Source organism: Balaenoptera ricei, chromosome 5, assembly GCF_028023285.1.
Source record: "Balaenoptera ricei isolate mBalRic1 chromosome 5, mBalRic1.hap2, whole genome shotgun sequence".
Taxonomy (NCBI): Eukaryota; Metazoa; Chordata; class Mammalia; order Artiodactyla; family Balaenopteridae; genus Balaenoptera; species Balaenoptera ricei.
The window spans coordinates 25005372-25031502 of NC_082643.1; the positions used below are offsets into that span (position 1 = coordinate 25005372).

Sequence of the window (26131 nt, forward strand, 5' to 3'; positions counted from 1 at the left end):
TTTTTTTTTTAAGCCATATTTTTCAGGAGACACAATTATCATTTGTCCTAAAATAGGCTGTAATAAGATTCGAGGTTAAACAATATTAGATTAAGAGATTTTTTTGGCCGACTTCTTCTGTTTATACATATTACATATATGGAAAAAAGTCCAAATCTGTGCTACAGAAATGCTCACGTATACAAGGATATATGGATAAGGATGTTCATTGCAATTAAGTAAGGCTTAATTGGCAGAAAATGAGGAACTACCAGAGTCTCTCGAAATAGGGGATCATTCAATAAATTATGGAACATTTTATTACGGAATGCTATATAACAGTTTAAAAAATGAGTTGAAGATCTGTGTGGATCGAATTGGACAAGTCTCCAAAATATATTATGTGGAAAAAGTAAATCTCAGAACCACATTTATAATATGATTCCATTCAAGTAGGAAAAAACTAACGTGTGGTGTGTGGTGATGTACACTCTATAGTATATATGTGAGCAAAAAGAAGAAGGTCTGGAGAGAGAGATTCTAAACCGTGATAACTTCTGGGGGCACAGGGGAGACACTGAGGAAGAGGAATCAAGTCACTTAATCTACTCATTTTCATTGAGCAATTTCTTCCACAAATATTTAGAGTTCCTCCCATGTATAGGTAGGTCTTTTTTTGTCATTGCTTTTTTTTTCTTTTTTTTTTTCCGGCCGCACCACGTGGCTTGTGGGATCTTAGTTCCCTGACCAGGGATCGAACCCCGGCACTGGACCACCAGGGAATTCCCAGTTAGATCTTTTTCTATCATGAGGATATAAAGAGGATTAAAGAGACAAAGGCCCTATCCTCTTTTCACTGGTATTTTATTTTTATATTGTTTTAAAGTTTTATAATTTAAAAAAGACGTCTATTCTCCAACATTTCAGCTAATTGAACAACTTTTGCTGGCACATTTTCGCTCATCAACACAGCCCATTTCATCTGTGAACAGCTTCCACTTTCATATAATTGTTTTTTTAATATATTAAACCAAACCTTACTCCTAATAACCGCCAACCACTGATCCTAACTTTATCCCCTTGAGGCCATAAGAGCACATCTAATCCTTTTTTCACATGACAGCCCTTCAAATATTTTAAGAAAGCAATCATATCATCCCTGAAATCAGACTAAACACCTCCAGGTCTCCCAACTGTTCTTCATGTGACATGGTTTCAAGCCCCTGCACCTTTCTGCTTGTTTCTTTCTAAATGCTCCCTATCTTTGTCTAATTTCCTCTAAAAGCTTGATGTCAAGCGATGATTATGGTGCTACAAGTGTTACCTAGTCCAAAAAAGGGAAAGAAAGATGATCATCAGCCTCGTTTTTAACAACCATCCTTTAATCTTATTCTCCACCACACCAACTAACCCTCTCCCCTCCACAAAGTGATTTTACTTGAAAGACAGTGAAATAAATGTTGCTTTAGAAAGCAATGCAAGAAGATACAAAGCATTTAGTATCCTTGGGATTTTCCTATATGTTGGGTTATTAATGACTTCCATTAACACGTTCTCATAAAACCACAAAGACCATTTTATACAGCTAATCTGAAACATGAATGATGCTCTGCTGTGAGTCCAACGAGAGCAAGGACCCTGGTTCACTACTGTATCCCCAATGCCTAGAAATAGTGTCCAATATGTAGCAGTTGCTCAAGCCCTCACCATGAGACCTTGGCTTATGCCTGAGTGAAATAAGCCCCAAATCACTCTAAGTCTGCACTTGGGTGGGAGGCACGCAAATAAGTGATGGGACAGTAATTCATAAAAATAAGCCTAGCCTTTGTGTAGCACCATCAAGTCTTTGGGACTCTTACATATATTAATTCATTTGAGCCGAACAATCGCTCCGGGAGGTAAAAAGAATGACTACTGTTCACCTTCCCAACATGAAGTGAAAAGCCAGACTGTCCCATGGCCAGAGCTGAGATGCAACAGGGCGGCCGGCGCTTTGACTTCTTCCCAGGGACTCCCTACCTCCTAACAGCAGCCCCTCCCTTCTCCACCTGGTTAAGTAGTAAGAGTGTTTTTGAAAAGCTGTGAGGAAAGCCACACTCTGTACTTTCAACATTCTAGGGGAGCTCCTTGTTTAAGGCAGGGTTTCTCAATAGCAGCAACACTGGTATTTTGGACAGGGTGACTCTTTGTTGTGGGTGCATTGTAGGATGTTTAACAGCATCCCTGGCTTCTACCCACTAGACAGCAGTAGCACCCCTCCAGTTGTGACAACTGAAGAATGTGTCCCAACGTTGCCAAATGTTTGGGGCGGGGGCAAAATCTCTGCCGATTGAGAATTTCTGATTTAAAGGAATCCTATGGTAAATCCATTTAAATGGCAGAGGCAGTCATTTAAAGGAGCATGGAAGTATTTTAGGAAATGATTTTTTTTTTCCAGATATTGGAATACAAACAGTAATGCCATTAGCTCTGAAAAATACATATTTGAGTTTTAGTAAGGTCCGCAGGTTCAGAATAGACTACTAAAAGCATATGTTATCACCATAAACTCCCAAGGCGACAGGATACTATCTGTTTACCCCAAATGAGCAAAACCAATCACCTCTTTTGCCACCCATTCCAGGAGATGCCTCCAAAATCCTCACCCCCTCTTGCCTCTCTTACCTTACCACTAGAGCTCCTAAAGTCCTTTACTGGGTACTCTCAATCACTGAGTTACTTTCAGCATCTAACAAACAATCAAAGAAAGAAAAATAACCCACCACTGTGAGAATGAAGGGCACTAGCAGAGCTTGTCTTAGAGCTGTGCAATCCTTCTGAGCCACAGTTACGACCCAGGTTGAATCTGCACGAATAGACTCAGCACTTCAGCCCTTTCTTTTGAAGGGATAGAAGCCCCAGCCCAGCCATGGGTTTTCTGGAGGTGGAGAAAGATCTTGCGAGAGGGAAGGAGAGAAATGATACAGTAACGTATCCTAAAAATCGTCTTCGCACACATAAGCACAAGTGAAATGTGTTGAGGACTGAGAGTCCATAACATGAGACATTACAAAACCAGATTCTACCCAACAGAATGGAGACTTCAGGAGTTAGAAATTCTGGAGGTTGTTAGTTTAAATAGTTCGCTCAAGTTTTCTATGGTTGTTAAGCCATTGCTTAAGGAGGATGAATGTTAGTTATTCTTACTTTAAAAGATTCTACTTCAGCATAAAGGTCATTCCAACCAATGGAAGGTCCAATATGATTAAAAGAGGTGTCTAAATTATTCTTAGGAAATCACTTTCCTTATGTCAGAGGAAGTGCTGAAGGCCTTTTGAGATTTTTATTAAATTCCCCCAAGAACAGAATGCACAGCTTGCCATTAAAAAAAAAAAAAAAAAAGCACTGAGCCATAGTAGTAATGGCTTTTTCTATGCACGTGTGTATGGTGGCCCTAAGGGAACACCGTGTCTCTTTCCCAAATGGAGTTGCTTATCCACAGCTCAAAAGCCCTTCAACCGTTTAACAGATGGAATAGCCAGGTATACTTTTAAAACAAAGTGTGCGCCTTCTCTGATCCACGGAATAGAACCCTATGATCTTTAAGTATTCATTATACGTCAGGCCCTCAACTCCATCTTCTGAGTGATTTTATCCAGTCTTATTCCTTTAGTTCTTTAAACTTTGTTAGATTTAAACAACAAAAAAAGGTGGTTGTTTTTTTTCTAAGTTTTTGGTGATAGCTGATTTTCCAAAAGCTCCATTTCTATCTCACAAACATGAATAGTGAAGTTTTGAATGTGTCTGTCTGAAAAGCATGCTGTATTTTTTAAATGAAAATTTGATTTGGGGGATCCAAAAACTTTGGCGCAGATATTTGTAAATCAGCTTCTTTTGCAATGTCAAATTAGTTTGAAACAACACGAAAGTAAGCATACTATTTTACTGAAAATGTCACAGGAAAGGGGAATAACTCAGCCTGAAACTGTTGAGAAGTCACTGGCATCAACTCTAATGCTGATTAAAAAACAAACACCTGTTATTCCCTTAAACCTAGCTTAAATAATACTGAAAATCTAAAAAGAACATACTACGCTGTCAAAGTCTTGGATGCAAGAGTGTGATTTAGCTTTTTCACTTCCATGAAGCACTACGGACTATGTACCAGAATCACTGAATGAATGAATGACATTTAAAAATCCAGTCTATTCTCTATGATTTTCACTAATGAAGAGTAAATGGTATACTGAATCAAACCCATAATTATTCCAAAATAATTGGTATCTTATCCAATTGTTTCATTAGTTATAGAGGAGGAAGCACCAAAATTAAATTTCTCTTCTTATTGCTTCTTCCCACTCTTTGGTAAAAGTGCTAAAGATCAGTGAAAAGACCAAAAGGTTAGCAGCAGGAGGCTGAAAGAAAAACAAGGCAAACAGCTGGATCTGAAAACTCAATCATCAGCCTCTGAATAATAGAGTGAAAAATGCAAAGCTATTTGGGAGAATTAAAAGGCAGATATTATGAAAATCTTGGGACTGAGTTTTAAATATGTTCCTTTTTATGAGACTTTGATGTCTGATTGATTTCACAGTTCTCTATGACGGGTAATGTGGAAAGAGATGACAGAATTTAGCCATCTTAAGCTCAAGAATGTAGTACAGAAGTGTTAATTAATACACATGGAGCACTGATTGCAAGTAAAACTCTGTAAGCGACACTAAATAAGCCCTAAGTACTTCAGACATATCCAAGAACTACTACGTAGTGTGCAGAATGGCTTATCATACTAGGTTCCTCCTATAGTAGCAGCACGAATGAGAGAGAGGGAGAGATTCCCCCATTCTTATCTCAACCAAATGGAAAAACCTTGTCAGGAAACCTTTTTAACAACAGTTGGCTATATTGGTCTCAGAGAGGTATTTAGAAAATAACTCTATGTAACTCCATTTTAAGGTTTAAAATCCTCCTCCTTCTTACAGAAATGTCAGTACACCTTGTCCGGGGACTGTTCATTTTCCTCATATCAAGTGGCAGAAAACCTCCAAAGAGTCTAAAGCTTGCCCTTATGATTCTAATGCGACTGGATAGAAAGTATCAAACATGCCATCTGCCTGAAAACTCAGCTTTCCCTGGGAAAGGAACTCAGCCTGAAGAGCATTTTGTAGATTATGATGAATGATTAACTAACTATGCCTCTACTTTTCTGATCGTTGGCTGCCCAGTACTAAATAAAATGTACCACAACTAAAGTAACATACATAACACAATTAAACATGTATTGTAGCTTTTTTTTTGTTCAATGCTTCCTGAGAATTAAAAGACAAACACTTGTGAAGCACAGGGAAGTGAAATTTCAAAAAGTTTTTCACAAACTTAAGGCACACCCTGGGTGGGCTATGGAAGGTTTTTCAAGGGACACTATCAATCCTATCACCCAGGAAAGCAGAACAGGATAAGCCAAAGAAAAGGTTCATAGGAAAGATTTAGAAATGGTTTGACATTATAAGCTTGCCAAAAAACCTAGATACCAAGCCAGTAATTTACCTTCAACAGGATAAGAAATGGGAAACCGGATTCATTTATACGGAGTTTTAACCCTGGACTAGTATCTTGACATTTCCTGGATCTCTTCCAGAAATAGATGAGAACATTTTGGATAGGTTGCCGTTTTCTCTAATACTCAGCGTTTAATATGCTTATTATCAAATGAATTTTATGTGATAAACTCTTCAGAGCAGGAATTACGTGGATTTATACAGTCTTTAAGCTGTGTATAAATTAAGCACACTCAGAAAGTTATGATGGCGCTATGAAGTAGAAAGGTTACGAAAACACGGAATTTATCCAGGTCAAGTAAGACTACCACCATTTTGAAATTCTGAAGACTGCATTGTCATGCTTTTTGGTATGCCTGAATGATTACACCTTTGTCAAGCCACTCTATCTTTGGCTTGAGAATGAACCTGTCAGTTGGAATTTATCTTAAAATTTTAACCAGGACTTCAGGTTTAAGTACAGAAAATGAACAATGTTTCATTCTGCTACCACAAATTAAAACTATTTTAGGAGAAGACACCTTTTCAATGAGATTCTCTAATAGGTGAAATCAATAGTTCTCACCAACAACTCTTGTGGAGGGGAGGAGGGGGAGACCCTTCTGAATAAAGAAAGTGTGTGCTGGGAGAGTCATTTGACTACATGTCCAGAAACTACCTTTCAGCTGAAGTAATGTAGCTTCCAACCCAGGCCTGGGCTATCCACTCTCTAACAGGGCTATTATGGACCCACACAAAACCGAGGCCCCTCCCAGCAGCCTGGAGCCAAAGGAAGATTTCTATTTCACCTCACCCACCCTGCTTCTGGTTTGCTTGTTTGCTTTTCATGCCTGTGCTTGTAAATGTATAAGAAAACAAATCAAAAGAGGTAAAGCCTTGATTAGACTGCCTTCTTAATCCAAGCCAAGCAGAAAGAGAACTAATCAATATTTAGTACTTTGGACATACTGGCCCTCAGAAGGTAAACAATAGCAATAAAACAGACAAGAATCCTATTCATCTTTATTTTTATCATCACCATCATTATTATTTGCCTCTGGTTGATTATGGCTTTTCTTCAGGGGTTTCCAAATAGCTCAATCTGAGAACTAATTATAATTGCTCTGTGCCCCGCCCCCCTCCCAGAGCCCAACTAAAATCCAGCAGCTAATTCAAACAAGGAAGATTAACGTGGTTTTTTGCAACCCGTTCTCAAGATTTTATCTCACACACAGTCTAAGTTAAAACACTCTTTCATTTCAGGGGCCAATGTACAATTTTAAACTATTTTTAAAGGAAAAATAACTTGTAGAGGAGGATGTTAACTTTTTCCTTTCTTTTTTGTGGTACCTAGAATTTACATGCAACTCTTTGCTTAAGGTTTAAGGCTGTTTATTTTCATTACACTCATCACACATACTTGGACCACTTATATCAATGGGAGATGCATACGTGAAATACAGTTAAAGCTAGAACATACTCCTGTACATCGGTCTAATCGATAGGCTAAATTATTGTCACAAAATTGATAGAAAAATGTTATTTTCAGGCAATCATTTTTCAAGTCTGTTAACCTGCTGAACTGGGATTCACCATGAAATGTACTGCTTCGGTCTCATCCACTCCAGTAAGCACTACCTTTTTTCATTTTCAAAAGTAAGCTCTGGCTTGGGCTTGCTACCTCCTTCCAGGTAACTTCAGGACCCTGGGTTTGCTCCCACCTGCGGGTGTATCATAACCCAGGCGCGCGCACCCGGAGTGCCCCCACTACCCCTCCCAGGGCAGATATGGCACCCTCGAGAGAACACAACCCAAACGCTAAAACTTTCCGGCCGCAAACTCTGCTGCTCTCGCCCGCGATCAAAAGCGACCAGGCACCGGCTTTTTGTTCCAGCGCTGCTCAGCTGGCGAGGTAATGCCACAACAGTCCTCCATCCCCAAAGGTCGGGAGAGAGGCCGTGGGACTGAGATTTTTGGAGTCGCCCGAAAAGAAGCCCATTCCTACGCAATCCGAGCTTGTGGGGCGTACAAACACAGGAAAAGAGGGCGTGGAGCAGGCAACGACGATATTCTCAGCGCCTTTCAAATACTACTTGAGTCTTAGGTTCACGAAGTGGGTCTCCCCATCGGTGGCAGAGCGCGAAGGGGGCGCGGGGAATGGGAGAGAAATAGGTACCAGCAGGGCATGCGAGATACAGTCAAGATGCAGGTCCGACCCCGCCTCCGGGTACAATCAGAAAAGCTACAGTGTGTCAGTGGTTTTCGGCTTCCTGTTTGTAAAGCGAGAACCTCCCTCCCTGACTCTGTGACCGTCGTTCTTCCTCCCCACCGAGTCCGCCTCTTCTTCGCGCTCCGGGCAAGCTCGGCGGCGGGGGCGGTGGGGCGGGGAGCGCGGGCCCGCGGGGCGGGGGCGGCCGCGGGGGAGGGGCAGGGCCTCGGGGCGCAGCGCCCCTCCCAGCCGGGCGGCCTCCCGGGCGAGCCAGGCCGCCAGGCGGACAAAGCGCCTCCCGCTCCCTCCCCCACGGCCGCGTTCCAGAAGGGAGGGGGAAGGCGGGCTCGAGGAAGGTGGGAGGAGGAAAAGGAGTACCGGGGTGGTGGGGCGAGGAAGGGGAGGAGGGAAGGTGCTGCCGGCGGGACTGGGCAGGATCGCGCCGAGGAGGGAGGGGAGGGAGGAGAGGGAGGAGGGGCTGGGCGGCCTCGGAGAGCAGGGAGGAGGGAAGGATTCTTGAAGCCCAAGATAAACAAATTGTTCCTCTTCACGTGCGGGGTGGGGGGAGGTGGGGAGGGTGGGGAGTGAGCGCGGCGGCCTCTCCTCTTCCCCTCCCCTAAGCCGGCTCTTTGTCACGGAACGCCCAGCGAAAGCCCGCGCCCGCACCCGCACCACCTCCGACGCCGACGACCCCCCAGACCGGGGACGTGCGCGATTTATAAGCCGCACAGCGAGAGGGCCTCCCGCGCCGCCGATCGAGGTGCGGTCTGCAGGGGAAACGCGAGAAGGCGCGCGGCCCCGCTACGCTCCCGGATTCCCACCGCCCGCCCCACTCCGCACACGCGCGCAGCCCAAATCCGGGCCGTGCGGTGGCGGAGGGGGCTGCAATCACCTTTCTCAAGCTTCCGGCTCCCCCCCCCAACGAAAGGAAAGCAAAAGAACCGGAGAGTGGAGATAGGAGAAAGGATTCTACCCTCAGGGCTAGGGGGTGGGAACTGCCCCTTCCTCCCGGAGAAGTTAAGCCATTGGCTGCTCCTCCTACCTCCAACCCACCCACCCAGCCATTTAAGCCTCTTTCACCTCCCCGCTACCTTCCACTCCTCCGGGCTTATCAGACTGGCCCAGAAAGTTGGCGGGGAGCGGGGCGGGAGAGCAGCGGAGAGAGCTCTGTACAAGCAAGTTTAAGAGGAGGAGGGGAGAGAATCCCCGGCGAAGTTGCGTGGCGGGGACTCTCCGCGCAAGCCCAGGGCGTCGCTCTCCCCTCCCGCCCCGGCGAGTGCCGCGACCCTCGGAGCCGCTCCACCTGCCGGGCCAGCCCGGGGTCTCGAGCTGCGAGGGAGCGCATCCGCGCCCCGCATCCGCGCGCGCTCTCGTGGACGCGCGCGCGCAGCCACCTTCGCTTGCTTCTCACCCACCTCAAAAGTTCATTCACAAAACTCTCAGACTTTCTCAGCCCAAAGAGGGTGAGCTGGGGAGAGGAGGCGAGAGCATCTCCTTTCCTCTTCCTCCTCCCCCCAGGTTCGAGGGCCTGGTGCCCGCCCAGAATCTGCGACAGCATCAATTTCTCCCTGCACTCGGCGGACGTGCTGAGAGGGGTGGGCGAAGGGGGACCGGTCTGGGGAGCCCAGGCGGCCAGGCGAGGGGTGGGGTGGGGAGCGGTGAAGAGGAGGAGCGAGGTCTCAACTCTGGGTTCACTCTTTCAAATCGGTATCTAAGAAAGGGAGAGGGGGGTAAAACTTTTCCAGTGCCTCACTCCGACGCTCCTCCAGGCTCCCTCCGCCCCTCGCAGTCGTGACTGGCTTCTCCCCCTCTCGCCCCCTCTTCCCCAAATCTGACAACCCTGACAGATTAACAGGTAGCGGCGACGGCAGCTTTTACCTCACAAAAGTTGACGTTAACCCTTCGGCTTCAGCCCGCTTCGCCCGCGGTGCAAATCAGATCCCCGTGCCCCCCGTGGAAGAAGCTCCACGCCTCCCCCACGCGCGCGCCCCGTGCCCGCTGCCAGCGCGCCCTCACCATGATCAGCGTGTGGTTCCTCTGCTCCGCCGAGGCAGCCTCCGCATCTTGCTGGGGTTTGCTCTGGTGCTGTTGCTTGCCCGTGCCGGCGCCCGATTTCTTGGCCCTCTGCTCCAGGGTCCGCTGGTAGAGGCTCACGGTGTCCCGGCGCTCCAGCTCCAGCTGCTCCACCTGAGCCTGCTGGTACCTGTTCTCGCAGTTGACGTGGTGCCGCCGGCAGCCCTCGATGCGCTGGCGGAGCCGCTCCACCACCGTGCTGTGCTTGGGGACGGCCGCCGATCCGCCGCCGGGGCCCCCGGAGCCGCCGCCGCCGCCGCCGCAGCCGGCAGCGGGGTGATTGCTACTCGGAGCAGCGGGAGTACTATTGGGAGTATTATTCACACCGATCCCGGCCCCGCCGAGGCTGCTGTTCAGGCTACTGTTGATGCAAATACTACTGCCATTCGCGGCAGCAGCGGGGGCTGCGAAATCCCCCATCCTGCTCCCCGGGCACACTATTTTGGAAGAACTTTTTTTATCCACCCCCTATCAGCCTCCTCCTTGGGTCCCAGGATTAAAATAGTTTAAGTGGAACGCGGGGGAGACGCAAGCACATGGATGGAAACAGCGATCCCGACCGGGCGAAAAAAAGGGGGAGAGATTTTGGGGTGGTTTTTTTGTTGTTGTTGTTTCCTTTTTTTAAACTGTAAAGCTCGAGGGGAAAAAAGGGGGGTGTTATCAGAATACCATCAGACACCTATCAACAAAAAGAATCACAACAAACTGAGCCAGCAGCAAATCGGGTTGCAACTCAAGGGAAGATCCGTTCTTCGCCTGCCTTCTTTTTATAATCCATTATTTTCTAATAAATTCCAGGAGATTTCCGGTGGTTGGCAAGCATTTTCTCCCTACGTACCGAAAAACACACCCCATGTACACACACAAGCATATGCCTCCAGTGCGGACACGCGCGACACACACTCACTCCACACCGCATCGGAAAACGGCAAGCTTGCTTATTGCATTTTCCTTCCACAAAAAAAGTTTTGGTGTTTATGCCGCCCCGTGTTCTCAAAGTACTTTGGCTGCTCAGTTGCATTTCACAGGAACCTAGATATCGAATCCTCGGGCTGGGGGAAGTAAACACATGGACAGTCCGAGGCGACTGCAAAAGTAGATCGGTGAAGTCCTTTGCAAAACGCCGCGCGGAGAGCAGCCCCTAACGCTCGGCTGGGCTGCCGCTGCCGCCGCTGCTCCTGCCACCATCACAATGATCAACTGCTCGCCGCCGCCGCCGCCGCCGCCTCCTCCTCCTCCTCTCGCTCCTCCACCTCCTCCTCCTCCTCCATGCCAGCGGAGTGATATCAGGACGCGCGAGCTCAGTAAACACGGCAGCGGCGGCGGCTGGAGGCCGTGAGACAAGCCCGGGGACACGGCGCAAAACCCGGCGCGGACTCTCCGCCGGCAGGAGCGGGCGCGGCGCGCACCGGCACCCGGCTCCCGCCTCCCGCCTCCCTCTGCTCGTCCTCCCCGCCCCTCCCACGCCCCCAACCTCACTGCCACCCGGACTGGGAAGCCGGCGCTGGCAGAAAAGAGAAAAAGAAAGATTCTGGGGGATCTCGGGAATGAATCAACTTTTGACGCGCGCGCGCGCGCGCGCCTGTGTGTGTATGTGTGCGCGCGCGCGCCTGTGTATATGTGTGTATGTGTGTGCGCGCGGACGACCGTGGGGACGCGCCTGGCTGGATTTAATTTCCTTATTCCAAACGAGGTATCAAGTGATCCCAAGTTGTTGTTATACATTTATACATTATATTGCAGAACGGTGCATGACCAGGCGGAAACACTGAAGCTTCGCAGCAGTTGTCTGTCATCCCTATCCGTGTGGAAAGAAAAAGGCAAATGAGTGGCTTGTTTTTAGAAACCAGGTAATAAGTCCTCGCTAGTAGTAACCCTGCTTGTGGACACTTGTTCAAACTCTAGGCCAGTCTTAACACACAAATGCCAAATTATGAACAAAAAGAAATAGGCAACAAAAAACTTGTAATATTATTTAATTCGCTGTACATCATGATTGTTGCTATTAGGGCAATTATTGTTTTACTTACCCTTGGAAAAAAATTAAAATACAGCAAGCAGGGACTTGGAGGTGAGACTAACAGTACATTTTAACAGACTGTTTTGAACACTAGGTGCTAATGACAGCAGTAATTAAGGGTCCTTCGTAAATCAAGTGGAAAGATTGCAGATTTCATGGATTAGAGCTATAGGAAAAACACAGTATTTCAGTTTGTCATAACCAAAACAAAAACAAGCAAATATGCCAGGCATACTTTATAGCTAGATATATTTCTTTCTGTTTAAATGAGTTCACAATAAGTACAATTAAAATGGAAGAACAACCACAGAAAGTAATCTAAACTTTCTGTCATCTCCCCAGATATTGAGTATCAAAAAAAAAAACAACTCCCCACTAACAACAACTAAGGATCAAATATAATATACTTGAATCTGGACTTAACCCATTGCAAATACATAATTTTGAAAAAATTAAAATGGAGAAACTGTTGCTGTGATCATTAGTAGGACAAAAATCTTGATTGTGAGCTGTTAATAATAAGGCATTTTGTATTACCTCAATAAATCTTATAGAATTAGTTTTTTGGGTAAAAATACACCTCAGTTTTCTAAAATAGCCAGGAATAAAAGAACTTCGGATCTCATGCATTAGTCATGAGATCTGATTTAAACCATCTTCATTTCTTGGCATTGCAGATTAGCATAGGATGCTATTTCTAACCTCATAGTGTCAGCAATAAGAAGCTATATTTTTCTTCAATTAATCAGGTCTATATGGTGAACTATATCTTTAACATCCATTGGATTATCTGGTAAAATGGGCAGCAAAATCTTGAGTGGCATGGTGTGAGGTTACCTCTAAGCAGTGAAACCAATGTGAAAGAGTATCTTTCACTGAAGTTGCCATACTTCTTCAGAGGGCTAGTTAGTTAACATACAACTTTGTGTATCATAACTAACTGCCCCTCCTTCAAGTCTGTTAGGAAATTAAACTGAGTTCTATAGCAAAAAGTCAGTTCTGATTCTAAAAACATAGAAAAAATTAGAAGAAATTTTAAGAAAAAGACATCACGAAGTGGCCTTTGTCTATTGCACATGTTCACTAAATAATATCTCTATTAATTCAGGAAACATATGGTTTCACTGCAGAGAGGAAGCTATGACTCTGCATTCACTCTCCTCTCTCTGCACTAGAGTCTAATTCTTACCCCTCCTCCTACCCCGTGGCACCTACATCACCCATACAAGATTGCAATTTGATTTACAGAGGCAGCAAGTTTGAGGGTCTTGAGCATTGAGTCTTTAGTCTGGAGACTTGGGTTCTAATTCTAGCTTTTTTCCTATGCCTCAGAATTTAACTTTTCACTGAGAGTTGGTCATTCTGAAAAAAAAAAATTCCAACGATAGCAGCAACATGCATTCCCGTTGAACTGTTTACCTCTCCTATGATGAAAGGAAGCCAAAAATACACAAGAATTTGCATCCTTCCCTTTGGGGGATGAGCAGGTGGAGGGGCACATTTTGTGGCTTTACCCCAGAGCTCCCCGAAGACAAGTGGAGCTACTCTTGCACAACCACAGTATAGTTTGCTGCCTGAGTTTAGTGCATGAGTGGACTACAGCACACAAAGAAAAGCTGGCTGACTGTTCATGGGTATATGCACATACACACACACACAAGGCACCAATCTTGTATCTCGTCCAGACAGTGGGAGTGGCAGCCATGAGCTCCAAGACCAAAATGTGGGGAAAAGAAGGACGGTGAAGCTGTGTGATGGCGAATGGGGGCGGGGGGAGGGGGGGGCGAGTCTTTGAGGAAATTGACCTGTGCAGTAAGTCTTCCACTGTGACACACTTGAGGTCGGAAACCCCATCCTAACTGTGCAGGACGATTAGAAGAGAAAAGCAGGAAGTGAACAAGACTTAAGTCTTGAGCAACATAGGCAAGTTACCCTGAGTTAGAGATGTTCATCTACTCCAGTGACTTTAGAAGAAGCCAAGGCTTTTATACTGGCTACTTCTAGATTCTCATGATATCTCCTTATAAGGTTGCCAGCTTTGCTGGTCACCATCGTAAAGTACTCCTTGAAAGTCATAGAGAAGTCCATGTTCTGGGGAAGCGATTTTAGTCCCTTCTGCCTACCAAGCACTCTGGTATCATGACCATCTTTATTTTTTATGTGAGCCTGCTACAAAGCCAAACTTCCGGATGGGAGCTATGGACACATCATGAGTGCTATTGCTCTAGAATGGCGAAGAAATCTGAGATGCCATAGCAGTGACGAGAAAGAAATTACGTGGTTGTATCCCGAGACTGGATGCCAAGGAGAAGAAGGGCTGGATGAAGAAGTACCTGTGCCAGGTGGTCCTGAGGCTCTGCCTCTAAGCCAAAGCTGGCAGTTCTAAGAAGTTGAACCCGATTCCCTGTTCTTTAGGTCAATTCTGCGACATCCTCCCATGTCCATCTGATAGGGCTCAGTGTCTCAGAGTCAAGAAAGAGGTCTCTGTGTAGAAGCTCCAGTGTATGTGCCACTTCTGCAGCCCTATTAATGTGGATCAGTAAATAGCACTGGCTTCCTAATTGTCCCCTAAAGAATACTTGGTGACCAAGGGAGACTACGAATCCCCTGCTGCCCACCTACGGGTAAGCAAACCTTTATATGTGCCCACAGAGTGGGCCCAGGCAGTCCTGAATTACTGGCAGCAGTGGGGTGTGCCCTCAACCATCTAACGAGAGCTATCACTTCAGTAACTCCATGAATATAGTTATGGCCTGCTGTGTGCCAGGCACTGTGGTAGACACTGGGAGTGCAGCATGACAGTGTATAGAACCCGGTCCCTATGGACCTGGAGATGATCCCACCAAGTGAAGTAAGTCAGGCAGAGAAAGACAAATATCATACGATATCACTTTTATGTGGAATCTAAAAAATAGTACCAATGCACTTATTTACAATACAGAGACAGACTCACAGACAGAAAACAAACGTATTGTAGAAAGCAAACTTACGGTTACCAAAGGGGCAGGAGAGGGGAAGGATAAATTGGGAGTATGAGATTAACAGATGCACAGTACCACATGTAAAATAGGCAAACACAAGGACCTCTTGTATATAGCACAGGGACTACATTCAATATCTTGTAATAAACTATAATGAAAAGAATTGAAAAAAAGAAGATAGATATATACATATATATATATAACTGAATCACTTTGCTGTACACTTGAAACTAACACAATATTGTAAATCAACTATACTTCAATAAAGAGAAAAAAAAAGAAGAACACAGTCCCAACCTCAATGATGGCCAACAAGACTCAGGGCGGTAGATGCAGGGACTAATATGGGACTAACATGAAGTGGGTATGGGAACACGTAAAAGAGGCCTCAAGTGCATGCTTGGAGGTCTAAGCAGGCTTCTCCAGAACTCATGCTCAAAACTGGGTAGACGTGAGCCAAGCTAAGGTTGGTCGGGGGTACGAAGTGGGGAGCTAGGAAAGAGTGGAGCGAGGCTCTGAGACCTATTGTTTCAGCAAATCCACACTCGTTTCCTCTCACAGGAGCGTGAGCGTAAGAGGGTGTGATGAGAAATGAGTCCGAGGCTGGGAGAAAAGCAAGAGCCAGACCCTGCAAGGCCATCCAGAAGTCTAGACTAATATCCTCGGGACCAGGCTACCATTGAAAGGATTCAAGCTGATTACACTTTTTACTTTGGCAATGCAGCAGATGTATTAGTACACTGTTTTCTAGAGCGTGTTCTGAAGAACCTGGTCCTATAACATGTTTCACCAGAAAGGTTTCTGAGTCAAGTAAGTTTAGGAGATGATCTGTACTGCATCTCTCTCTCAAAGATTCATTACCATGGTGAAGGCCGCAAGAAATCTTTCAACAAAGCATGTTTAACTTTGTTTAGCCTAGCGGTGCCAAAGTCCTGTTATCTCCCACAAAATGAAACACACTGTAGAAAGCTCTGTGTAGGAGAGAGTAAATATCGAAGGCAGTTGTAAATCTACTTAAGTTCACAATTGCCTGGGCAGGTAGTCTGTGACAAAGACCACACTCCCCTTACCATCTGCTTTGCCAGAATCACTAGCACCCAGGGTTCAAGACCCTTCCCTAACCTTAACTGGATGTGTTGAATTCTGACCTTTAAGCAGTAGGGAAGCAGCAACACAAAGGCAAAAATCCCAGAAGGGGGCATTTGACTAGACTTTTTCAGCATTAGTACTTTGAGTGTCATGTTAATGTCTATCTCTGTATAATAAAACCTCCTTATTAGGGGGAAAGGTCAGTAGTTATTTAACTGAAAATCCTAACTATGTAATATCTTTAAAGATTTAGAATTTTATAACTTTTGAAGCATGCACTCTGTCTAGTCTAACAATTACTGGCCTCTTAGACCTACTTTAATGAGCTCCTTCTACCTAGTAAACCAATTGTATGTAGGTGACATCCCCATGGACAAGGGGTGTTTCAAAAGTTTGTTTCCTTAAGTATTTAAATATTCCTAACAAGACCCTGTTTACACGGACTTCCCTGGTGGCGCAGTAGTTAAGAATCCACCTGCCAATGCAAGGGACACGGGTTCAATCCCTGGTCCGGGAAGATCCCACATGCCGCAGAGCAACTAAACCCATACGCCACAACTACTGAGCCTGTGTGCTGCAACTACTGAAGCCTGTGTGCCTAGAGCCCGTGCTCCGCAACAAGAGAAGCCACCGCAGTGAGAAGCCTGTGCACCACAACGAAGAGTAGCCCCCGCTCACCGCAACTAGAGAAAGCCCGCCCGCGCAGCAACAAAGACCCAACTCAGCCAAAAAAAAAAAAAAAAGACCCTGTTTATGTGATTAATTTTCACTTTTTAATTACAAAAGAGTTTACTTAGCTCTAGACCAGGTCATAAATTTGAGAGGAATGTGAATTAATGGGGTTTATTTTCTTGTTCATGTATTTAAATATGTATATAATAGTTTTATGGTTATTAGCAGAAAGTTATCTAAAGTCCATGGCAGACAAATTTTTTAAAAGCCTTTCGTTCTGTTTCACGTGTACCTCTATTCCCAGTGCTAAGTAGTTTGAGATAACAAGGCCTTGAACAAGGTCTGGCTTCCATGTAAGACGTTGAAGACCTCTGAAATTTGGGGAAAATATTTATAAAATCTCTTATTTATTGAGGCCTATCAGCAGCCAAATTGTTAACTTCAAAAACAATTATTTAACAAATAAAGAACTGAAAAATTGTACTTTTTTGTAGTAAACATTTACTGGTGATCAGCAATAGCCTAGGATATAATTTTAATGGTCAACAGTCACTGAAAACTTGCTCTATTGCAGGTTCTGTTATTAGGCCCCCACTTCACTGGTGAAGAAACTGAGGCACAGAAAGCTTAAGGAACTTTCCCCAAACCAGAGATGAACAGTGGCAGAGTCTGAACTTGAACCCAGGCTGTCTGACCCCCAGAGCACACACACTATTGAAGAAACATGACATTAGAAGAAGGTCCCTAAGGTTCCTTCTAATTTTAAGGGTCTACATTTCTATGAAATTAAGATCACTGACTTTTACCCAGATCTCACTTTAACAGAAGGCTCTTGCTACAATGCTTAGGAGGGTTTCAGCTAAGGAGAAATTCTTCCAGAAGGCTGTCTTTGGCCAGGCTTCCCTCAGCCCAACTCTGGGTTAGTCACCTTCTTGGTGCTCTGAAAATTGTGTGCAGTTCTCTGTCTTGGCACTTATACTATCACATTATATTATAATTGTCTTTCTACTTGTCTGTCTCTCGCTTGTGTTCTGTTAGTCTTTGGACCTAACACAGGGCCTGGCCATGACAGAGCTCCGTATCTGTGTTAGGGAGCATGAGTAAATGAAAGAGTGAACAGTTCAGTTTACCAAAATTACAGAATGGGAAAGGGAGTTGTGACCAGTCCTGAACAGTAGTCCCGAGGAGAGGAAGACTAGAAACTATGTGAATGCAATATAAGAAAATCATAGTCAGGTGTGGCTTGTTTTTTCAAAATGTTGTTTCTCAGGGGTTTGAGGTATTCTGTAAATTGGCTTAGAGAGGTGCAGGGGTGGAAGAAAGGCAAATGGAGTAGAGCCAGCCTCTTACAGATTCTCTCAGAGCATCAGCTGTCTGTCAGCAAGGGGAATGGCTCATGTTTATTGTACACCCATGGCCATGGTCAGATATTAGGCAAGGCTTTTCCTGTGTTAACCAACTTAATAATCCCAACAACCCTAGGAGGTATGTAAACTAGAATTGGCCCAAATGTGCTCTAACATGAATTCAACTACATGCTCTCAGTTTTGTGTGTATATGTATATTCCATCTCTTTCTTCTGTGCTCAGAAATGAAAAAGGGAGGGAGGGAAGTTGCTCAGAATCAGTAGAGGAATGTAATACACCATGCATATTTATTTCACTTCATGGATGGTGTAAGGGTTTTAAGGTGATTACAACTACACACTTGAGAGAGATGTAACTCCACCATCTTATTATCCCCATTTTACAGATGAGAAAATGGAGGCTTAAAGAGCTTACATAACTCATATCCAAATCAACTCCAAAGCCTCTGTCTTATGCACCTGTCTGAATTCAACTTTGTGTTTTGTTGTTGTTGGTGGTGGTGGTGGTGTCTTGGAGCCCTTCTGTTGCTGCTATTGTCACCCATCCAGCAAATATTTATTGACTATTGACAAGTCCTACGTTAGGCGCAAGGGATGCATACTTGAACAGAAACATTTTCCTCCCCGGGGGAGCTTAATAATCTAGTGGAGAGAAGGAAAGATAAATCATACAACAGGCTAACATAATTGTAGTCAGCTCTTGACTGACCAGAGTTTGAGGGAGTCATAGGAATGGGTTTGTCACAGTTAAGACAAAACCTGTGAGAAGGGGATTGGAAAAAAAAATTAGATTAACCTAAGCTTAGTTAGAATGACAGCCAATATTAAGGGAAGGTTTACCGTTCTACTCATGCCATTCAAAAGGTAAAAAAATAATAAGATACAACAGTTTAAGTATACAAAGCATCACTTTCATTGTCAGATGAAAAATCGCCCAAAGCTATCTGCTTAATGGTTTAATATTGCCTGTTCCTCAGCTGAACGCTCCCTTTTTAACACTGGAACAAAGCCTAAGCAACATCAGTTTGTCTTTGAGCAAACTGCATTCTTCACTGTCACTCTAGTAGACAGTCTAGGTCAGCAGTTTTTAAGCCACGTTGAGCCCTAAGAATTCCCTGGGAGGGGCCTCAGGGGCTGGGCATGGTGGGGAGAGGAGTTGGTTGGTTCTTGGCCGCTCTTCAACTCAACTCAAATTGGAGTAAGATTGCCTTTGAAGAAAAGGTTCCACAGCTAAAAAGTGTTTGAAAATAGTTTTCTGTTTCATCTTGTTTTGCTGGCAAACTCTCCTTCTCTCTCCAACCCAATCTTCGTCCTCCATCACACACATACTATCATTTCACTCTTCTTGATGTCACCAAATTCTGGTTCACATTGGCTCGGAATTGGTTAACTTTGGCTCCGAAATTTAGTGATCCGCTTGTTAATGTCAGCTTCCTCAAATTTCTCTTCTTTTCTCTGAGCTGGGCAGGTATAAGGATGACCCAACTAAGTGTGCGATGAGGTGGAGAAAACCATATTGTCTAGAAATACATTGGGGGAGCACTGTGCATGTTTAGAAGGCATGCTAGCATCATCTGCCTGGTGTAGTGGTGGGGTGGGGTTTGTGAGACCCTAGAGTCACGCAAAGGTAGACAGTGGATAATCTGCCTGCTAAGAAGAGTATGTCCTGGTACCACAAGGGTTTTGTCTTACTGATTGGGGTATACAAGTTTGGGACTACGGAGGGGGAACAGCTACTAAGGATGGAACCTCTTCTTGCTACCCCCAGTTTCTTCTTCGAGTAAATGCCAAACAAAGTGATTTCAAGGTCCACCAAATGATTAACCTATCCAGGCGTCCACATACCTTGGTCCAGTCATGACTCTGGTTATACGTTGGCTTTTGGGGAGGCCAGAAAATCATCGAATGTGAAATGTGACCATTTTAGGATCAGTGTATTAGTTAGCGCCTGTGAGATCTAAAACAAAGGTCTCAGCTTTGGCTGCCACGCTTTTCATTTCTTCTGCATCCCCTCCTGCCAATTCTCTGTTAAAGAAAATCTTCAGCATGGGAGAAGGAAAAAGCTTGTAATACCTCAGGTGCCATAAGGAACAGACGAGGCATAGGGCTGAAGTGATGGCCGCTCAGACAGGGGAAGTTTATTGATCCAGTTCTGCTCACCAGCTGTGGATTAGTAACTGACAGATGTTGCAAAAAGACAAGAAGAAAAGGCTGATTGGCAAGGGTCAGGGTCACCCAACCTTAAAGTAGAAGCAACATGGCATCTGTTGGTTAAAATGAAGTTCCAGCCATGGACATTATACAGATCTGTAGTCATTAAAAACTTCTGGGTTTTTTTTGACACAAGCACTGTTGTTTTTTTTAAACTATGTTAATCTCCTTAAGTATTGTTGCTTTTGGCTTCTCAATTACCATGCACATGTCATCTGGTAACAGAACACCTTTATAGCTTTTCAAACCCTCCTACCTATATTCTCAGCCCATGAAGTTAGCAGTGGGGTGGGAGACTGAACGTTCCCTGGTTGCAGGGGCATGTTGGTCACCCAAATCACCTTCCTCTTGACCACAGTGATTGATGCAAAGATGGACGTGTGACTCAGACTGGTCCAATTAAAGCTCTCTCTGGGAATTTTGCTGGAAATGCCAGGAAAGGAACATTTTTCTCCTCCAGGAATCATGGAAGTTAAGGACCGTAAATGCCTGGAGCTGCCTGGGGCCAGCTTTGATATAGCAAAGACAAAGCCTATTTGAAAATAAAGCCAACTCAGAGGAAAACAGAGCCAAGAAATGGAGAGTCCTCGTGACACCATTTCTGTCCTGAATCCAGGTGGGCCTACGGCCAAGATGCCCTAGAAGTTTCAATTATATAAGCCAATAATTCTCCCTTTTCTTACATTTTCCTCCCTCCCTTCCTTCCTTCCTTCCTTCCATTCTTTCAACTGTGTGTGTGTGTGTGTTATAATTGAAATATCTATCAATTTGGGACTGGCTAAATAAATTATATAATATCCAAACAATGAATTATATGCAGTAATTTAAAGGATTCATATATTATTGCACACATGAATTATCGCATTACTTATCATAGCAAAAAACAAGTGAAAACCACTATTGGGGGATGGGAAAACTATATTATATCCATATACTCAAATAAGCAACTGTTAAAAATGAGTCATATTCAGCTATATTGATTGACATTTAAAAATCTTTATGACATATAATTGATTTTCAAAAGCAGTTTATAAAAATGCTCTTATTTTATAAAATTATGTAATTTTGTGTATATAAATCTAGCAAACTCTAGAAAGCTAGTTATTCATCATTATTTTGGGATTTTAGGTGCTTTCTACTATCATTTATTCTTTTCTTTATTGCTTTAATTGTATGCTTATATAATAAAGAGAGAAAATGAAAACTTTCTATTTTCTAGAAAGAAAGAACAATAGAGAAAGGAAAGGAAGGAGAATCTGAAGAGAAGGAAGAATGGGAGTGTCTGTAGTCTGAAGTTTGCCTAAATGATTTAGGAAAAGATTCAAGGAATAGGTGATATCATCTCATGAATCTTTAAAAAATATTTTCCAGATGGACAGATGAGGAAAGGGCATCCAGAAAGATGAAACAGCAAAGGTGAAGGGGTTCAGAAAAATGAGAAACCATGATGTCTTAAGAAATACGTTTTCTGATATAGCTAAATCAGTGTTGGTAAATTAGCATTTAATCTTAAAAACTAGGGCAGGATCAATTAAAGTCGATGTTAATACAAGGAATTTCATATCAGGATTGCATATGGGATGCACAGGGAAAAGAAAAAAGTACTGCATCTCAAGGACACAGGTCTATGCACCCAGTTGCTTGAGTACATCTCTCCTCTGAGGTCTAATAATACCTCCAACTTAACATGTCCAAAGCAAAACTCTTGATTTCCTCTCCAAATCTGCTTCTCCTCCATAGTAGTAAATTTCATGTGTCAACTTGATAGGGCCACGGGGTACCTGGATATTTGGTCAAACATTATTCTGGGTGTTTCTGTGAGAGTGTTTTTGGATGAGATTAACATTTAAATCAATAGACAGTAAAGCAGATTGCTCTCCCTAATGTGGGTGGGCCTCGTTCAATCAGTTGAAGGCCTGAACAGAACAAAAAGGCTGACCCTACTGCAAATAATAGAGAATTCCTCTTGCCTGACTGCCTTCAAACTGGGACATTGGATTTCTCCTGCCTTCACACTGGAACTGAAACACACTGGCTTTTCCTAAGTCGTGAGCCTGCTGGCCTTGGGACTGGAACTGCACCATTAGCTCTCCTGGACCTGCAGCTTGCCGACTCACCCTGCAGATCTTGGGAACTGTCAGCCTCCATAATCACATGGACCAGCTCCTAATAATAAATCTCTCTCTCTCTCTCTCTCTCTATATATATGTATATATACATATATATGTATATATGTGTGTATATATATATATATATACACACACATATATACACACGTGCTATTGGTTCTGTTTCTCTGGAGACTCCTAATATATTCTTCCTTTCCAGTGTCCCAGTAACAGAAGAAATGGCAAAATCAATCTACCAGTGCCTTGGTAATAAAAACCTTGGGGTCATCCTTGACAGTCCTCCTCTCACACCTAAGATTCAGCCCAAAGCAAACCATGTCAGCGCCACATTTAAAATATATCCAGAATCTGACCACTACTTATTTTCCTCCTGTTACCATCATGGGCTAAACCTCTGTCTTCCCTCACCTGGACAAATGCAACAGTGTCCTAACTGGTCTTCCTGCTTCTGCCCCTGCCCCTTTACAGACAAGTATCCACACAGCAGCCTGACTGTTCCTTTTCAAATATGTCAGTCAAATCCTCTCATCTGGGGTGAGATCCAAAGTCCTCACCGTGGCCTGCAAGCTCCTGCAGGGTCTGCCTGCTCCTTCTACCTCACTGGCTCTGTCTCCTGCCACTCCTTGTTCACTCTGCTTTCTGGCCTCCTTGCCTTTTCCCTTCTTCTCTTGTTTTAATAAGCCAGAAATTCCCTCTCTTGAAATGCTCTATTCCCAGGTGTCCATAGCGTCTTGCTAACTCCCCGCAGGTGTGTCCCTCAGAGACCTTCCTTGCCAACCTGTGTGAAATAATCCTCCCCCACCATCTCATCCTTTTTTGAGTCATGTTTTGCCACCAGGCACACAGTACATCTTATTTTATTTATCTTCCGTGTCCCCTTCTGGGATGTGAGGCCCTTGAAAGCAGACAATTACTTTGTTTCTCTATCTTCTGCACGTGGAGCAGAGGCTGGCACCTGGGAGGCACTCAATACCTGTTTGTTGATGAATGAATGAGGTTTCCTTCCATACACTGAAGGAAACAAGATACTTTTGATGTAGTAACAGCTAACATTTATAGATCGCATACTATATATTGGGCACTAGGCCACGCTTCTGATAGAAATTAACTCATTTTTCCCCCACAACTCTAGCATTTTCTGAATGAGGAAGCTGAGGCAGAGGTAAATCTACCAATGTCACTCAGCTGATAAGGGATGGAACCTGGCTTCCAGCTCAGGCCAGCTCAAGAGGCCATGCTTAACCATTCAGAATATACTTCTTGCAAATTCATTAAGAGACACTGAAGAACAGCAAGGATCGAAAAAAGGCGTATTCCCTAGATTTATTTTCCAGGGATAAAAATATTTCCTGCTACATAGTATCTTCACCAGTTTACAACTAAACAGCACAGCATGCTGAGAGTAAACAGACAGTAGAAAGCTTTGGACCCTCGCAGTTTACACTGTGACACCTCTGAAGCAATTTGGGAGAGACTAACAAAGTAACAGCAAAGACTCGTTTGAAAACCTTTCTTGGGTCAAGCATACCTTGTAAATTTGGTAGGAGCTTTACAAACCCACTTGAAGATGCTGGCAGTCCTTTTTACCCTCGTGAATTTATCCTTTTGTGTATCCGGCCAATATTTACTAAGTACCATTAGGTGTCAGGCACAGTTCTAGGCACAGGGGGTATAGAAATACCTTCTTTCATAAACTCTCATTTCCACCTGTAACAAAATGGAGCTTATAGTGATTTGGAGCTAAACTCTGCAGTCAGAGACACATGGGTACAAATCCCAGCCCTGCTGTTACTGGCTACGTGATCTCTGGCCAGTCATATAACTTGTCTAAATCTCAGTTTCTTTGTTTATAAAATGGAGGCTATATCGATTATGAGATCTACCACACCAGTTTACTAGATGGATTAAATAAGATTGCTTGGGGACTTCCCTGGTGGCGCAGTGGTTAAGAATCTACCTGTTAATTCAAGGGACACGGGTTCGAGCCCTGGTCCGAGAAGATCCCACATGCCGCGGAGCAACTAAGCCCATGTGCCGCAACTACTGAGCCCACGTGTTGCAACTACTGAAGCCCGCACGCCTCCAGCCCGTGCTCTGCAACAAAGAGTAGCCCCCGCTCACCATAGCTAGAGAAAGCCCATGCGTAGCAACAAAGACCCAATGCAGCCAAAAAAAAAAAAAAAAGATTGCTTGATACACACTAAGTATTTGGCAATATACTACCTGTAATGGTGATCTCTGTGATTCTGAGTATGGTTTTGCATGAATGATGACCTCAGTGAGTTGTAGGTGTCTCTTCATTTAAGGGACAAGAGTTTGATGGAATTTTAGTGTCTTGAAAGAGTGCAGGTTTAGTCAAGATTTTCAACCAGAGTGCTAAACTTTGTGATGAAGTCATAGGGTCTTCCACTCACAATTAGACATCATAATAGAACTATTAAAAGAACTCTGATTCACTAATTTGTTCGTTCTTTTTTCCTTCTGGGACTATCTGGGAAAGCTGCCCATTTGCAGAGAGCTCCTTTGGCTATCTTCCTTTGCCTTTCAAAGCCCTCAAAAAAAGTTCTTAAGTACCTCATAATGGGTCCAGGAGATTGTTGATTTTGTTTGTAACATGTCAGAAGTAACAATTTTTATACTACTAATAGACTCACTATGAAGTATAAGGGATATCTCAGGTGGTTTCTGAATGGACCAAATATTTGTATGTATTTATAGGCCCTTCTGCCTTCATGGGCATTAGACCAGGAGTTAGGAACCATAAGTTCTAATCCTAGACCTGATACTAGTTAACTGTTTGATCTTGACTTTACTGGTGCTTTGTTACCCTATCTATCTATATCAGAACGTTAGTGTCTACATCATCTTCCAAATCTAAAATTCTACAATCACCCATAAATAAAACTCATCAGCAAGAAATCTACCCTACTTGGTACTTGGAACTGAATATGAGAATATAAGGACTTATAAAGGAAAGGATAAGCACAGGGGCTCTTGCATTTCATGTTGTAAACACTGCTACAGCCATACAACAGGACAGTAATAAGGGTTAAAGTAATAATATACATCTTTTTTGTTTTAAGTATAAAGATATGCAATAGTTACATTCATTTCCTTAAAAAAAAAGACGTTAAAAACGTATCTGAAAGCACAAATGCTAACATAGCTGATACCATGTACAAAAAGTTGAAAACAAAAGCTTTCCTTGCCCATTGTTCAGTGACTGTAACCAACCCCACAGCATATTTAGTTAGAATCAATATTAGATTTGAGATTCAGTCCAGACCAGCACTTCAGAGGAGGCTGATCTTCACGAGGAGCTATCATCCAGCACAGAACTTTTTGAAGGCTTTAGAGTCCTTTGAGATAAAAGGGACACTTTCAGGCTGAACTCCTGAAGAAACAGAATTAATAAAGTGTCCTAGCTTAAAACCATTTTACCCTTGGGAGACAGTAAAGCTCATCCAGGACAACTGGCTGTATTTTGCAGACTGAAAGGGACCAGTGAGTAAATGCTTCGGTGCTAGTATCCTCTTGGCAAGGAAAATGTTTCCTAACATTCCTTCTGATTCTCTGAAAAGTTGGACGGCTTTGCATAGAAGAATGAGTTTGCTGGGCTTTCCAAAGGGAGTTCGGAGACAGGTTGTCAAAATCGTGCCTAAGCCAGTAATGTTCTGAATCCGTTGGGCTCCTAATTACTGTCCTCTGTGAGCCAGGCAAATTAACCTGGGCCCATTGCACTGCCTGAGAAGAAATAAGGAATCAGTTAAAAAAAAAAGGGAGGGGGTACTGTATTTTTGCATGCCTGTTACCCTTCAGTTTGATTTTCCTGGGAATGTGTGTGCAGTGTGAGTACTTTTGTTGCAGACACATTTTTGATTCCCTG

The 26131-nt window shown here is 43.9% G+C and overlaps 1 protein-coding gene across 2 annotated transcripts in view; it reads right to left on the reverse strand.

Annotated features, from left to right (window-relative positions):
• Positions 1–26131, reverse strand: part of MAML3 (mastermind like transcriptional coactivator 3) — a 628002-nt gene that overhangs the window by 421647 nt on the left and 180224 nt on the right. The window contains exon 1 of one of the 2 annotated variants that reach the window (XM_059922511.1): positions 9721–10972. The exons of the other annotated variant lie outside the window; for it this stretch is intronic. Within the exon in view, the coding sequence (XP_059778494.1) occupies positions 9721–10197 (477 nt within the window). The 5' untranslated portion in view covers positions 10198–10972. Of the gene's footprint in view, positions 1–9720; positions 10973–26131 lie in introns of those variants that run through there. 2 annotated transcript variants of the gene reach the window in all.